Source organism: Manis pentadactyla, chromosome 16 (assembly GCF_030020395.1).
Source record: "Manis pentadactyla isolate mManPen7 chromosome 16, mManPen7.hap1, whole genome shotgun sequence".
Classification (NCBI taxonomy): Eukaryota; Metazoa; Chordata; class Mammalia; order Pholidota; family Manidae; genus Manis; species Manis pentadactyla.
Genome location: NC_080034.1, coordinates 37,620,537 through 37,635,653, shown reverse-complemented (window position 1 = coordinate 37,635,653; position 15,117 = coordinate 37,620,537). Strand labels below are relative to the sequence as shown.

The following is a 15,117-nucleotide window of genomic DNA, read 5'->3' as shown; positions in this document are numbered from 1 at the left end:
TCTGCTCCCAGCATTCTGACTGAAGGGGTCCCTTTGCCCAGTTGGGAAGACTGCTGGGTAGCCTGAGGCCAGCTTGAGCAGGTGAGTTTGAATTGTTCATCATCTCCCTGACGAAAGAAAGAATATTGTCATCTGGTGTGTTTCTGGTGCATTCCTTAAAGAGAAGAAAAAGCCCACCGCATTTGTGAATTTCCACACAGAGGGATATAAGAGCATGTTGGCCCTATTATATTTTGTTTCCTTTACTTATTTAAGATGAGGAAGCAAAAGCACAGAAGGCCTATGACTTGTCTGAGTCCTTGAGTGAGCCCACTGAGTCACTTGGCAGAGCTTAGCATAGATCCCAGATGTCCTGATAACATCATCTCAAATCCAATCTCAGGTGATTGCACACCATTTTGAAAGCCATTATCAGAGTTGCTGACCACAGTGTCAACCTGAAGGAGTTTTATTTTGCTTTAGGAAATGCAGAAGCTGGATTGGAGGGAATCAAAGATGATATGAGATTATGATTAGAAAAGATAGTGCTTTTTTATTTTAAATGCATTTGCTTAGAAAGATTGACTGATAGGATGTGGAGGCAGGGGAGTGGGGTTGGGAAGCTTAGTTTATTAATGAATAGTGCTAATGAGACTAAGGTAGCAAATTTATTTGCTGTCTGGGAATGGCTACTAGCAACTCTTTCTCAGTCCCCTCTCCTACTGCTGAAACATTTCCCTATAGATGTGTGCTGTTAGTCATTAGAATTTCTAAAAGAAGAAGTATGGGTAAAATGTATTTACCTATCATTAACCCATCATTTATTTTAAAGAAAGAAACAATACCAAGTGCCCAGCCTAATAATGAGATTTCTCTTATGCGAAATAGGGCATACCATATATTTCAACAGCTCTTGTGTAGAGTTGGCCATAATAAAATTGAGTACCACACTACAGAACTTTCCCAAATAATATCTTATTGAATATAAGTATAAGAAAAAATTTTTTTCTCCTACATAGTTAAGGTCAGTGGATAAAAGTAGTTTGAACATTCAAAAGGGTATACAAGATTAATTTGATGTTAGTGGTACTGCCCAAGTACCATTTTATCCTAAGTACACATGATGTGTAAATAACAAAGCCAGGTGAGTAGACGCGTTTAAAAATTAAAAACTCATTAGTGAAGGAATGTAATAAACAGAGCAAGCCAGTAGCTATTTTTGTTACTCCTGAAAAGTGAAGTAGTGATGCCATCATTTATGTAGAAATTCAATCAGTAAGTAATAGGTATTCTCTGCAAGAGAATGCAATAATGGATGGGCTCGTTGAGAACAAGTTAGAATGTGCTGTGAGAAGGGAGGAATGGGTCGTGATCATTGGCTAAGGAGAGAGAATTTTTTTGGTTGGTGACAGTACCAATAGTGATCAGTGAAAGAAAAAAAATCTTATTAAGAAAGCAAAAGCCCTTTCACTGACTCACTCTCATATTTTTCTCTAGAAACACATTCTTTCTAACCTCCTGACAAGACAGGGATATAGTAACCTATTTGACTAAAGGAGACAGAAACAGAAAATGTATAGGCCAAGTATCGTTCACAGGAAGAGAGAGGTAGCAGGATTTTAGCATTTTGAAGCCCAACTGATATTCTTCTACTGCGAGTTTACTTAGTGACCCCCTTTTGTGATATACCGAGTACCAGGGTGGAGCACGTGACCCCAGCATGTTCCTATTGGTCAGACTTCAACATGTACTTGTAGTAAAATCTGACCACTCAGGAATTTGAGTTCAGAGAATGAGCTACAGTGGAAAATTTGTTGAGGGGAGCCACAAAGAAGTGATGAAATGACTTGACCAGGGTGCTTACTGAGGTTGATGCTACAATTGAAGGAGGGAATTGATGGTTAACATCAAAAGGGATTATAAAATGGGTTTGATCGAATTGTGTTAAGGATTTTAAAACTCCCATCATTTCTCCTTTAATGGGAGCACATGATAAACTAACAGTTCTCATAATATTTTGGAGGTGGGGGAAGTGTGTTAAAATTGATGAGACAAATAAAGAGAGAAGTGTGGAAAACAACTATGTGTATGTTTATATATATATGGAAGACCTCATAGCTCTGCCCTTGTCAGATAATTGCAGAGTGTTCTGCGAATTTCCTTGCAGCTATTTAAGTGAAGTCAGTCTTGACCTGTTAAGGAGCCTTGTGGGAGAAATCACTGTGGCATGCTGTAATGCTCTCAACAGCCCATGACTTCTGTTTTGTCTTTGCCCTTAGCTTCTAACTTCCCCCCACCCCCCCTTTCTTCACTTACCATTGTGTGTTTGTGGCATGTATTTTAAATGTACCACTACTAATGTCTTTGAAACTTGGCATTGCTTATCAACCCACACACCCACCTATGTCTTATATTTGAAGGGGTAATACCTTGGAGAATCACCAGAACCTCTGCCACAAAAATTTAACCTCTTCCTTGAGTGGATATATCAGATATTTTATTTTGTCCAAAGTTGAGTCAGAATTTTCTGAATTATCTCTACTTACCCCACAAACAAATAGGTTTTGGCCGTCAGTACTTGACAACAGTTATCTGGCTGGCATCCTGGATCAAAGGGCAGTCTCTTCCCAGGGAGCCTAAAATATTTAACACCAAAGATGATGCTAAAACCAAAGAAAATTAATTTTTCTTATCTGCGTGGCCAATCACTGGCTCCATGCTGAAAAACTCTCATGCCATTCACAGAAGCATGCTTTAACTGCAGCCTTTGTGGCCTGAGGTGGGTGGGATGGGTGGGGAGTAGGTTTTTTTGTTTGTTTGGGCCTGTTTTAAAACTTGAATTTAAAGTTATTTTTTGCACTGTATGTTTAACAATGCCCTTGACTAGGCATCTAAGATATTAACCAGCTTCAGCAGATTATGCGTCTGACGGGGACCCCCCCTGCTTATCTCATTAACAGGATGCCAAGCCATGAGGTGAGAACAAATAGACTGTACAGGGATATCTAATTCAGAAGGCCACATTCTCATTTTATTGCCACTGTATAACCAACACAACTTTTAATGTCACTGAATGCTTGCATGTGCCTTGAGGGCTACTAAGGCAAGGACTGCCTATGTGCTATCATGAGATGTTGACGTTTGGAGTGAAATGTCATCTAGTCCTGTGGACTGAGAATATAGCTCATAGGCTTGTGTATAGAAAATGATGTTACTTTTATATTTGGGTTTTACAAATTCAGTGCTCAAGAGCCTGCATGTGTTTTCCTAGGTTCTTGCCTGCAGTTAGGGTGTGCTGCCCATCTGATGACTTTCCACTGGAGATGTAGTTAACAGGAGGCCATTAGCATGCCTTCCTATTCATCAATTTTTTTTAATGACCAAAGAGGATTCTTCATTAAAATAAAATAAAATCCAACACTAATAAGTACAATATTTAAAGGAAAATCCATAAATAATACAGAATAAATATGAACACTTAAGTAGGGTTAGGTGCCTTCTTTACCAATTCTTAACTACTTCATCTAACTCTAGTTTTAGATGATTGAGGTGTATCTTTCTAAGGCGCCCTCAGTGTTTCTGGGAACCAGGTCGGCATCACAGAGGCCCTTCCCAGCAGTTTTGTTTCTACTTCTATATTCAGGTAGTCTTTTTATTTATCTTTATGTTATTAGAGGGATGACTGTTCTCTGCATGAGACAGGTCATTCTTGCCTCTGTTTTCCCTTTATCTTTTTATCTACCTGCTAATTAGGAAGGGATTACAGCCATGTGGATATTCAATTCCTAGAACTTTCTTTTCAAATTGGGAAGATTCTCAACTGCTTTTCAAAGTGAACCTCTCCCTCTCTTCTGATCTTGTGTACGTTTGTAGACATACATACCTTTACTATTGAGCTTCTTCTAATTCAGGAATTTTAAGGAGGTGATTAAGATAGATTCAAAGAAGTTTTACAACAGCTACTTGGATTGATAGTGGGGTTTAATTCTTTGCAACAGGGAAAGTCATAGACATAGTTGAATACCTAATATCTGAAGCATACATTTATGAGTTACATTTGTATTTATATGATTATTCTCAAGACTAGTTTTGGTTTTTGCCTTGATCAGAGCTATCAGTCTTTGAAAGCACTTGGCACTTTAAGTTCTTTAGAATGAAATTCAGAAATTGCAAAGCTGAACATCCTTATGCAATGAGAGCAGACTTTCCTTTCCAAAGGCGGCAGTGATAGCAGCTGTTGGCTGAGCCGTTGCTCTGAACCATGCACTGTGCTTACAAAGTACTGGTTTGTTTTTCTAATCCTTACTCCAGCACTCTGAGGTAGGCACTGTTTTTAATTCTGTTTTATAGGTAAGGAATTCAAGACTTAAAGAGAATAAACAACTTGCCCAAAGGGATAAAGTCAAGATTCAAACTCAAGCCTGTCCCAACCCAGGGACCAAACTTACAATTACATTAGTAGTATAAGTGCTGCTTGTATCAGAATTTCAGTTTGAAGCTCTTTTGTGGGTTTCGTCTCACTTGAGCATCACAATAACCATATGATATAGGCAAGGCAAACACTCATGACTAATATTAATACTAATATTTTGCCGATACAGAAATTGATATGTTAGTTGAGACTTGCCCAAGAAGCTGTAGGGGAAAGATTTCTGCCTAGATCATGTTAACCAACCCACTATTCTTTATTACTCTTATTAAGTTGGTTTAATATTTTTAAATGTGTTTGAGCTTCCTAGAATAATACACTAAGCGTATGCTTACATTCTTGTTACCAAGATTACTTGGTTAGCCAGGTTTAACACTGATACCCTTTGGATGTACTGAGAGCAGCACAATCGAAAGTCTGCTGGCCCTAGACTGTCCTCAGAAATCCCAATCCCTGTGCCAGTTTCAGCTTTTTAGGAAGGCTTTCTCACAAAGGCTACTTATTAGATATCTTGGCCTCATTTTTGAAACTTCTGATCCTGTGATCACAAAGCTTAATGAAAGCATTCTTGTCCACTTGAAATATACCTGTGAGAGATTGCAGAGTTAATAAGGGGGTGACCGTACATAAGGGAATTAGGATGGCGGTAAGGGAGAAGTGTTTAATGAATGTCAGAGATAAGTCATCAACACTGGAGCTGGCAGACTTTGTCAGTTAACACTTGTTCCTTGACAGAAGCAAGACTCCTTTTAGAGCAGTAAAATTATTGAACGAGACCATTTTGAAAACCCTATGTTTTTACAGGCAAGAAACTACATTCAGTCTTTGACCCAGATGCCGAAGATGAACTTTGCAAATGTATTTATTGGTGCCAATCCCTTGGGTAAGTTGACCATATCCTCATCTCATGGATATAAAATTGGTTATGACATAAATTAGAGAGAGTTTTTCCTTTTGACTAAAAAGGGTACCATTAATTCAATCTTAGAAGGTGGTAAATTATGCTACTGCTTGTTATCTCTGCATTTTGAGAGTTTTTATAAATCATGTGACATACAGAATTTGGTGGGGGAAATGGGCTAGTACAGTGAAAAAAGGAGAGAAAGTAATGGGAATTTTGGGAGAAGAGATTGAAGGGCCCTGGGAGGAAGAGGTACAGAGGAGACACTGATTTGTTCACAACTGCTGTCATTTTACGGTGTCCCAAGTTGAGGATAAAAACGACAGTAGCACAGATGGATGTTTAGAGCCCCCCCAGGAGCCCCTGCAGTGCCTGCTCTGCACAGAGCTTCCCAGTGCTGCAGGTCCTGCCGTTCTCATGCTGTCCCTCCCCCCTTCCTCTGCACTGAGACGTAGCATTCTCTCTTCTTTGTGGAGCTAATTCGCAATCTCAGACTTTAAGGAATGGCTGTATATTCCTTCCTCCCACCATCACTTCCAGGGTCCTTGGCAAAGGGACGTGACAGCGGCAGCTGTAGGACATGACCTGCCTTGGCTAATAAAAGGAGTTGCTTTGTTCCTTAAAACTGGGGGCTAATGTGCTTTTCACTTGGTCCCCAAGAGTGACATTGTCTGAGGCTCTAATCCCCTGACTCTAGAATAGAGCAGGGAGCAGTACTGTTTAATGGCAAACTCAGAAAAGTTGACCAGGACCTCCCTGTGACAGGAGGGGAGCAGTGCTACCACAGCAGTCCGTCATTCTCCTCACTCTTCTCAAGATGCATTACAGTGGAATGGTTCAGAATCTCCTCAGGTCATCCTGCTGCTTAGCGTCCCAGCAGCTGTGCTGCAGGTTTAGCTTCAGCCTCAGGGCTAACAGCCATGACCACCCCTCCAGAGGCTGAAGTGAAGGCTAAGTGGTATTTTAAGTACTTCATCCACAGTGATTGTTGAGAGTGGTTCCAGTGTTACTGGGGTAACTCTTACAATAGCAGGGATGCCCCCCTCTTTGCAGTGGTGGGCAGTCGTGGATGCGTCCATGTCTGTCTTGGAAATGGAGAGCATGTCAGATCTCAGCCGGGTCACTCTCACACCCAGGGACGAATTCACAGACTCATTAGGGGTACACAGAATTCAGCTGGGCTTGATTTAGGTTTGCATGTGCCCGGTATGCTGTCATTGGCTTTGCGTGATATATTTGAGTCATATTATCTAGTTCAAGGATCTGTAAAGAGCTCCCTGAGTCAGAAGTACTCTAGAATATTGGGAAACAATGTTGTATGCTGGTGGCTGTCTTGTCTGTCATTCTGTTCTGAATTTTTTTTTCACCACATCAGCTCATCTTTTAGACATGGCAATGCTCACTGTTTGACTTCCTGTTCACCAATTTAGAGATTTGTTCATTTTTCTGGGGAAGGGGAGAAATGTGTGTGTCCCAACAGCTTGTTTAGGTCACATCACATCCATCCTCTGGAATCATGACATTTAAACATACAAAAAAACTGGACACCACTCAGGAATACAGACGATGGTGAGTGAGGTAAATGGAGGCTTTGGGCCATCTGGTGCTCAGGCTACAGTTTTCAGAATTTAAACATACCTAGCAGCTCATTGCCAAACAATACTGTTACATAAAGGGTCTCTTCTTGCAGATGTAACATGGTGTACTGACCACAAACCGTGCCCAGCATAGTAACTGAGCAGAAATATACCAGTGATATAAAAATAATGACAGCTCTATTTTGTTGGTCACTGACTTCATGTTTCACCATTATTCTCAAAACCTGATTAAAACTTAAATCATCCTTTGACATAATGTGTGTATTTGTATCTGCCAAGATCTTAGAGGAATCTCTTTCTTACTCCTGACCTTTTCCTCATCAAGATGTTGGTTATAAGGACCTGGTACTTTTTACCCCAGGGATGGCAAAGACTCCCCATAGGATCCAAACAACAGCTGATTATTTTTCTAAGAGAAGAATATATATATTCACAATTCTAACAGTGCTTTAAGTGTAAACTTATGAATTTGAACTGATACATAAATATTCGCCATTTCTGTGTCCCTCTGAAACCCACATATCTCTCGGGTTACTCTGCAATTCAGGCTGCAGGACAGGTCTTTTCACAAGTGTACAGCAGCAAGGGATCTTTTCAGAAAACTGGCTAACCTTCACTACCCACTCCCAGCTCTTTCTACATTTAAGGAACCATCGGTAATTTATAAAGCCTCAAAAGTCTTTGTTTCACCCAAGTTATAACTATGGTCATGGCATATTTAACCTCCCAAGCACAGCCATTCTCAAAGTCAACATCCTCATTTGAAAGACAGAATTAGAACAATCACCACTTTGTGACCCATTATGAAATAATTGCTGAGAAGGAAAATCAAAGATTGCTAAAAGCCCTAAGTGAAAGGAACTGATATTCACATCATGGGTGACAAAGTATCCCACAGATTACTTTCTTAGGGCAAAAAGGAAACTCAGTGATCAATTTTAGCATCATTAGTAATGGGACAAATGGCCTTAATACACTGTCAGGTACACAGCATCACCTATAAAATGTTTAACTCGATTCTTACCAAATTTTTAGATCTAACATGGTTTTCAGGAAATATAAGGGACAGAGAAAAACAGGGTATAAGCAGTATTCTTGAAACAATTGGAGGGTCTTTTCAGGTCAAAATTGGGAAGAAATAGGTTAGAGGTGGGGGGATTATTCTATATTAAGAGAGACTAAACAAACTCAGTTAGATGCAATGCATGGCCCTTAATTAGATTCTGGTTTGAGCAAAGTAGGTATAAGAGACAACTCTGAGGATAATTGGAGAAATTTTAAATGAACTAGAGTTTATAGGATATTTGGGAATTTATTTGTCAGGTAACAGTTTTATAATTGTATAGGAAGATGTCTTTATGCTGAGATATTTAGGGGTAAAGTGTCATGTCCATAATTTTATTTTAAAATGGTTCAGCAAGGACCATATAGATAGATGGATGGCTAGACAGGTAAAGAAATAAAAAATGTTAGCTGTTGGATATGGGTGGTGGGCATATGAGTATTCACAGTACAATTTTGTATATTAAAATTTTTCATAATGAAAATCTTAAAAATAAGAATTTTTTTTTCCAAATAACATGTTTCACCCACACACCCATATAAAAACCTCAATTTGTTCATTGTTTGAAGATCAGCTCAGTGAATATTCATTTGCCTTATGTTAGTAAATAAACAGTGACAGAGGACAAAAAAGTAAAAAATAAAAACAGAAAAGCAGCCCTGCTTACCATGTCTAGATCAGTTGTAGGCTTTCATTTGACACAATTTGACTACAGTGACAAAAGCTTGTTCAAACAGAATTTCAGTTATTTAAAAAAATTCCTCTTAGGTAACATAGTCTTTTTTTTTTTATTTTGTTACCATTAATCTACAATTACATGAAGAACATTATGTTTACTAGGCTCCCCCCTTCACCAAGTCCCCCCCACAAACCCCATTACCATCACTGTCCATCAACGTAGTAAGATGTTGTGGAATCACTACTTGTCTTCTCTGTGTTGCACAGCCCTCCCCGTGCCCCCCACACACTATACATGCTAATCGTAATGCCCCCTTTCTTTTACCCTGCCCTTCTCCCTCCTTTCCCACCCATCCTCCCCAGTCCCTTTCCCTTTGGTAACTGTTAGTCCATTCTTGGGTTCTGTGATTCTGCTGCTGTTTTGTTCCTTCAGTTTTCCTTTGTTCTTATACTCCACATATGAATGAAATCATTTGATACTTGTCTTTCTCTGCCTGGCTTATTTCACTGAGCATAATACCCTCTACCTCCATCCATGTTGTTGCAAATGGTAGGATTTGTTTTCTTCTTACGGCTGAATAATATTCCATTGTATATATGTACCACATCTTCTTTACCCATTCATCTACTGATGGACACTTAGGTTGCTTCCATTTCTTGGCTATTGTAAATAGTGCTGCGATAAACATAGGGGTGCATCTGTCTTTTTCAAACTGGGCTGCTGCATTCTTAGGGTAAATTCCTAGAAGTGGAATTCCTGGGTCAAATGGTATTTCTATTTTGAGCATTTTGAGGAACCTCCATACTGCTTTCCACAATGGTTGAACTAATTTACATTCCCACCAGCAGTGTAGGAAGGTTCCCCTTTCTCCACAACCTCGCCAACATTTGTTGTTGTTTGTCTTTTGGATGGTGGCAATCCTTACTGGTATGAGGTGATATCTCATTGTGGTTTTAATTTGCATTTCTCTGATGACTAGCGATGTGGAGCATCTTTTCATGTGTCTGTTGTTTTCATGTGTCTGTTGGCCATTTGAATTTCTTCTTTGGAGAACTCTCTGCTCATCTCCTCTGCCCATTTTTAAACCGGATTATTTGTTTTTTGTTTGTTGAGGTGCGTGAGTTCTTTATATATTTTGGATGTCAGCCCTTTATCGGATTTGTCATTTACGAATATATTCTCCCATACTGTAAGGTACCTTTTTGTTCTATTGATGGTGTCCTTTGCTGTACAGAAGCTTTTCAGCTTGATATAGTCCCACTTGTTCATTTTTGCTTTTGTTTTCCTTGCCCGGGGAGATATGTTCTTGAAGAAGTCACTCATGTCTGTGTCCAAGAGATTTTTGCCTATGTTTTTTTCTAAGAGTTTTATGGTTTCATGACTTACATTCAGATCTTTGATCCATTTCAAATTTACTTTTGTGTGTGGGGTTAGACAGTGATCCAGTTTCATTCTCTTACATGTAGCTGTCCAGATTTGCCAGCACCATCTGTTGAAGAGAGTGTCATTTCCCCATTGTATGTCCATGGCTCCTTTATCGTATATTAGTTGACCATATATGTTTGGGTTAATGTCTGGAGTCTCTATTCTTTTCCACTGGTCTGTGGCTCTGTTCTTGTGCCAGTACCAAATTGTCTTGATTACTGTGGCTTTGTAGTAGAGCTTGAAGTTTGGGAGCGAGATCTCCCCCACTTTATTCTTCCTTCTCAGGATTGCTTTGGCTATTCAGGGTCTTTGGTGTTTCCACATGAATTTTTGAACTATTTGTTCCAGTTCATTGAAGAATGCTGTTGGTAATTTGATAGGGATTGCATCAAATCTGTATATTTGTTTGGGTAGATGGCCATTTTGACGATATTAATTCTTCCTAGGCAAGAGCATGGGATGAGTTTCCATTTGTTAGTGTCCTCTTTAATTTCTCTTAAGAGAATCTTATAGTTTTCAGGGTATAGGTCTTTCACTTCCTTGGTTAGGTTTATTCCTAGGTTTTTTATTCTTTTTGATGCAATTGTGAATGGAACTGTTTTCCTGATTTCTCTTTCTGTTAGTTCATTGTTAGTGTATAGGAAAGCCACAGATTTACATATTCTTAAAAGGTGCAAAATACATGTAAGTGCATATGCACACACACACACACACACACACACACACACACAAGGAAAAGAGGGATTGTATATCCTAGATCAGACACTTCAGAAGAGAATTCTTTGTTTAGATAGGAAGGGTCAAAACTGTGTTTCATTATTAATAAAGGCATACTTTTTTGGTAACATTAAAAACTCTTCCTTTTTCCTTCCTATCTGTGACACTGATAGCTGTCGACTTGCTGGAGAAGATGCTTGTGTTAGACTCAGACAAGAGAATCACAGCCACCCAAGCCCTTGCGCATGCCTACTTTGCTCAGTACCACGATCCTGATGATGAACCAGTGGCTGATCCTTACGATCAGTCCTTTGAAAGCAGGGACCTCCTTATAGATGAATGGAAAAGTAAGTCATAAGGGGCAAGATTCACATCTAGCTTGGGAATTTAGATTTAAAAATCTTTCCTAGGTGAGCCACTCACCAAAAGCTGGGAAAAATTAAAATTCTGGTTATAACCAACTCATTAAAATTTGTAATTAGGATCTCTAATGCAGAATAAATATGTTCTTCTGATAGAAACTGTCTGTTGTAGATGATGACACTCTCTGGACCTTTGAGATGCTTATATCTGACCTGATTTTGCGTACAGCCCTTCACATCTGCACAGAGCTTTGAGGTTCTCAGAATCTTTGTATTTACAGTAGCTCTCTGAGATAAGTAAGGAATAGGGCATTTTTTTGTAGTTTCACAATTGATAAAACTGGGGCAAAAAGAGTTTCTGTCTTATCTATTACCTAAGGCCTAGTTAGGGACTGAGCCAGAAATGGCACCCACGTCTCCTATGTCCAACCTCATATTTTCTCCGTAAAGCAGAAGTTCAAACTCCAGTTAAATCCCAATTTATTGGGATTTTAAGCCAGGACTGTCTGCTGCTCTAGCTTGTGGAAATGCTCTGTTATTCTTGAGTACTTTCTCAGAGAGCTTTAAAGAGGAGGCACTACATGATTAAATAAATGAGAAAAAATGTTTCTTTTATACGTATCCTTGAACTTCTGTGTAATGACATATTCCACTAGGATATCAACTCAAGCAGTGAGGCAGTTATTTGAAGTAGCGCATCAAACCACTGGCCTAGACAGGGAAGGTAGATGGCTTGCCAGCAAAGACAGTCTAAACTCTCACCTCCTACTTTTCCTTCTCAATTTCTAGGCCTGACCTATGGTGAAGTCATCAGCTTTGTGCCCCCGCCCCTTGACCAAGAAGAGATGGAATCTTGAGCACCTGGTTTCTGTTCTGCTGATCCCACTTCACTGTGAGGGGAAGGCCTTTTCATGGGAACTCTCCAAATATCATTCAAGTGCCTCTTGTTGCAAAGATTTCCTCCATGGTGGAAGGGGCGTGTGTGTGTGTCTGTGTCCATGTGTGCATGAGCACACATGCACGCGCACGTGTGTGCGTGTGCATGTGCACTTATGTGTGTCTGTCTTTGTGGGAGGGTAAGAGAAGGTGAGCAAACAATGATCACAGTGACTTTATGTAGAGGTAAGATGCTCCGTGGCAGCCTCTGCTTGCTCTTTGTGAGGGTCAGCTCGGGCAGGCAAGAGCTGCCATCTCATAGGGTTTGTTAAAAGCAAAGTGAAGAATATTAAATGTCCCAGCTCTCGGTCATGCTTTTGTCATCCTGTGGCCCCACATTGATGGTGGGGGTGTAGACTTGACCCCATCCCACAGTGGAACAAAGAGAAGACGTGTACCGTCTGGCTGCTTCAGATCTGAAGCCATCCCTCAGCCATGAGAAAAGCCAAAAAGGACCAACTGGCTTCTGTGCACTAGGCTATGATTAACTTGCTCAGTATGATTCTCAGAACTCAGCAGTGTATCCGAAACTATAAATATGTTTGTGCCTTAAAAGGAGAGATGGAGTGTAGATTGTAGGAAAGTGCAGCCAGTGAGGTTCTGGGCCAGGCAGGTAGTCAGGCTGTCAGACGGCCGTTTATGAACCTGAAGTAACCAGGGAGCCCTCTAAGGCACCATGTGTGCATGTGTGAGCATGCATATATGTGCTTCTCTCTTTCTGCCTCACCCCCCAGGCATTGCCATTCCTTTGCTTATGCCCACCTTCCGTGCAGAGGTTCCCTGAGTATCGGCTCCAGTAGTGAGAAGCCAGTTCTTGCTGTCAGTATACCTCCTGTGTGTTCTTTTTCCCTAGCAGAGTGGCAATATGTTTTGCACGTCTTGCTATTTGAGCATGCACAGCTGCTTGTCCTGTTCTCCTCGGGAGGCCCTGGTGCCAGTGGAGACCTCTTGGGTCGTTCAGAACCCACGTCCCTGCAACTGACGCTGTGGGCAGGTGATGACATCCTCTCTTCAGCTCCCAGTGCTGTTTTGTGTTGAACACAATTGATATTCCAGGTGCTTTTGATGTGAAAACTATGAAGAAATGGAACAGATGGGTGTATAACATTATCAGTCTTGCCATCTGATTTTCAACAAACTGTTTTTGAGGAGCTATCATGGGAAAGATCAGGGCTTTTCCCAGGAATATCTCAGACTTTGGAAAACAAGTTATTCTCTTCACTCCCAGTAATCAGTGCTAAGAAATGCTGAAAATCAAAGTGAAAAACAAAAGCTCATGAGGACAGAAACTCCTTTGGCTATCTTTGCTAAATATGGTATTTAAAAAAAAAATAGTAACGAGATGTCTCTTCCACCCTTCTTTGGAAAAGGGTCTTCTTGGCAGCTTAACATTGACTTCTTGGTAAGAATGTGATTCCTTTTGATGGGGAGAAAGGGCAAATTATTTTAATATTTTGTATTTTCAACTTTATAAAAGGTGAAATATCCTCAGGGGTGGAGAAGAGTTGTTTTCGTAATTTTTGAATTTCAGGCATCTTCTGCTACATATGGGCCCATATAGTCAAAGCTTTTGTGAAATAAGAAAGTATAAAGCCACTTCCAGGGTTGGCTGTGTGATGAAATCTTGTATTGGGACTAAGGTATTTGCATTTCTCTGTCGCAGCGCAGTGATTCATGCACTCCAGAGGGACAGGGTAGGACCCTTGAGTCAGCTGGAGCAAGAAGGAAGGAGGCAGGCTGGTGGTGATCACACCTCTCCCCCTCTCTAAAGGAAAGTGAGTGCGAAGGCCTCATCTCCTTTATATGCAGTTCAAATCCTCACAATCCGCAGCAAGATGAATTGTATCAGCCATGTTTGGTTGTAAATGCTATTGTGATTTTCTACAGAAATACCGCTCTGAATATTTTCTCTTAAAGGTCTTTGCACATGTGACCATATGTGTGTTAGGAGCTTGGACTCAGCTGGAGTCTGCGCAAGAGCTCCTTGACTTCTGAGCATAATGCTCCATCTCCTGATTTCTCTGAACAGAAAACAAAAGAGAGAATGAGGGAAATTGCTGTTTTATTTGTATTCATAAAACTTGGCTGTAATCAATTATGCCATATAGGATGTCATACAATACCACTGGTTAAAATAAAGGCTATTTTTCAAATGTAGTGAGTTTCTCAAATTTGTCATATTTTTCTCTTGTTTTTATTTAATGCACAATATGGCATTACATCAATGTTCTTTCAGCTGTAGCCTGGCATACATTTCTGATAGACCTTAACAGTACTCCAAAATTTACAAAACATTTATAGGGCCCCTTAGTTGTACATTTTATGGTGAAGTGGATTTGAGTTGGATGTGGCTAGGTAAAGCAATGAGCAGAGGAACAAGGTATAACACGGGAGCTCTGTATTACTACACTTGGGTGTCAGCGTGGCCTAGGACAGGGGTCAGCACACTGTGGCCCAAGGACCAACACTGCTTTAGTGTAGCCCACTAAAAATGGTTCTTAAATGACTGAAATCAACAAAAGAATACTATTTTTGTAGCAGGTGAAAAATAATGTAAAATCCAAATTTCAATGTCCATAAATAAAGGTTTAAAAGAACATAACCACACGTGTTTATATCTTGCCTACGGCTGCTTTTATGCTACAGTAGCAGAGTTGACTAGTTTCAGTAGAGACCATGTGGCCTCCAAAGTCTGAAGCATTTACTCTCTGGCCCTCTGCAGAAAACATTTGCCAACCCTGACCGAAGACTGCAGTTTCCTCATCTGTCAAGTAAAGTTTGCTTTTCTTTTCAGCTTTGATATTTAAGACCATCTGTAGAAGCGTATTTTTATTGTAAAATTGCCAGAGAGAAGAAGGTTGGATGTGTACATATATGTGTATATTTTTGTAGACTTTTAAGCAAATGTATTTCATGACTCTTTTAAAATCTGGCCCTTGGCAATATTCTTCAAAACTACTGAATTGTATCACAGAGTTAAAGGGCCACGAGGTCCCACAGCTGTTTTCAGGGCTTGCATTGTGTGCTT

At 40.1% G+C, this 15,117-nt stretch overlaps 1 protein-coding gene across 4 annotated transcripts in view; it reads left to right on the top strand.

Moving 5' to 3' along the window:
* MAPK14 (mitogen-activated protein kinase 14) overlaps positions 1-14,246 on the top strand; it is an 82,717-nt gene extending 68,471 nt beyond the window's left edge. For 2 of the 4 annotated variants that reach the window (XM_036909409.2, XM_057494126.1), the window contains 3 exons: positions 5,213-5,291; positions 10,965-11,138; positions 11,943-14,246. In XM_036909409.2, the coding sequence (XP_036765304.1) occupies positions 5,213-5,291; positions 10,965-11,138; positions 11,943-12,010 (321 nt within the window). In that variant the 3' untranslated portion in view covers positions 12,011-14,246. Of the gene's footprint in view, positions 1-2,875; positions 2,956-5,212; positions 5,292-10,964; positions 11,139-11,942 lie in introns of all 4 variants that reach the window. The other 2 variants (XR_008994416.1, XM_036909410.2) reach the window with 2 other exon arrangements.
* Positions 14,247-15,117: the final 871 nt, after the last annotated feature.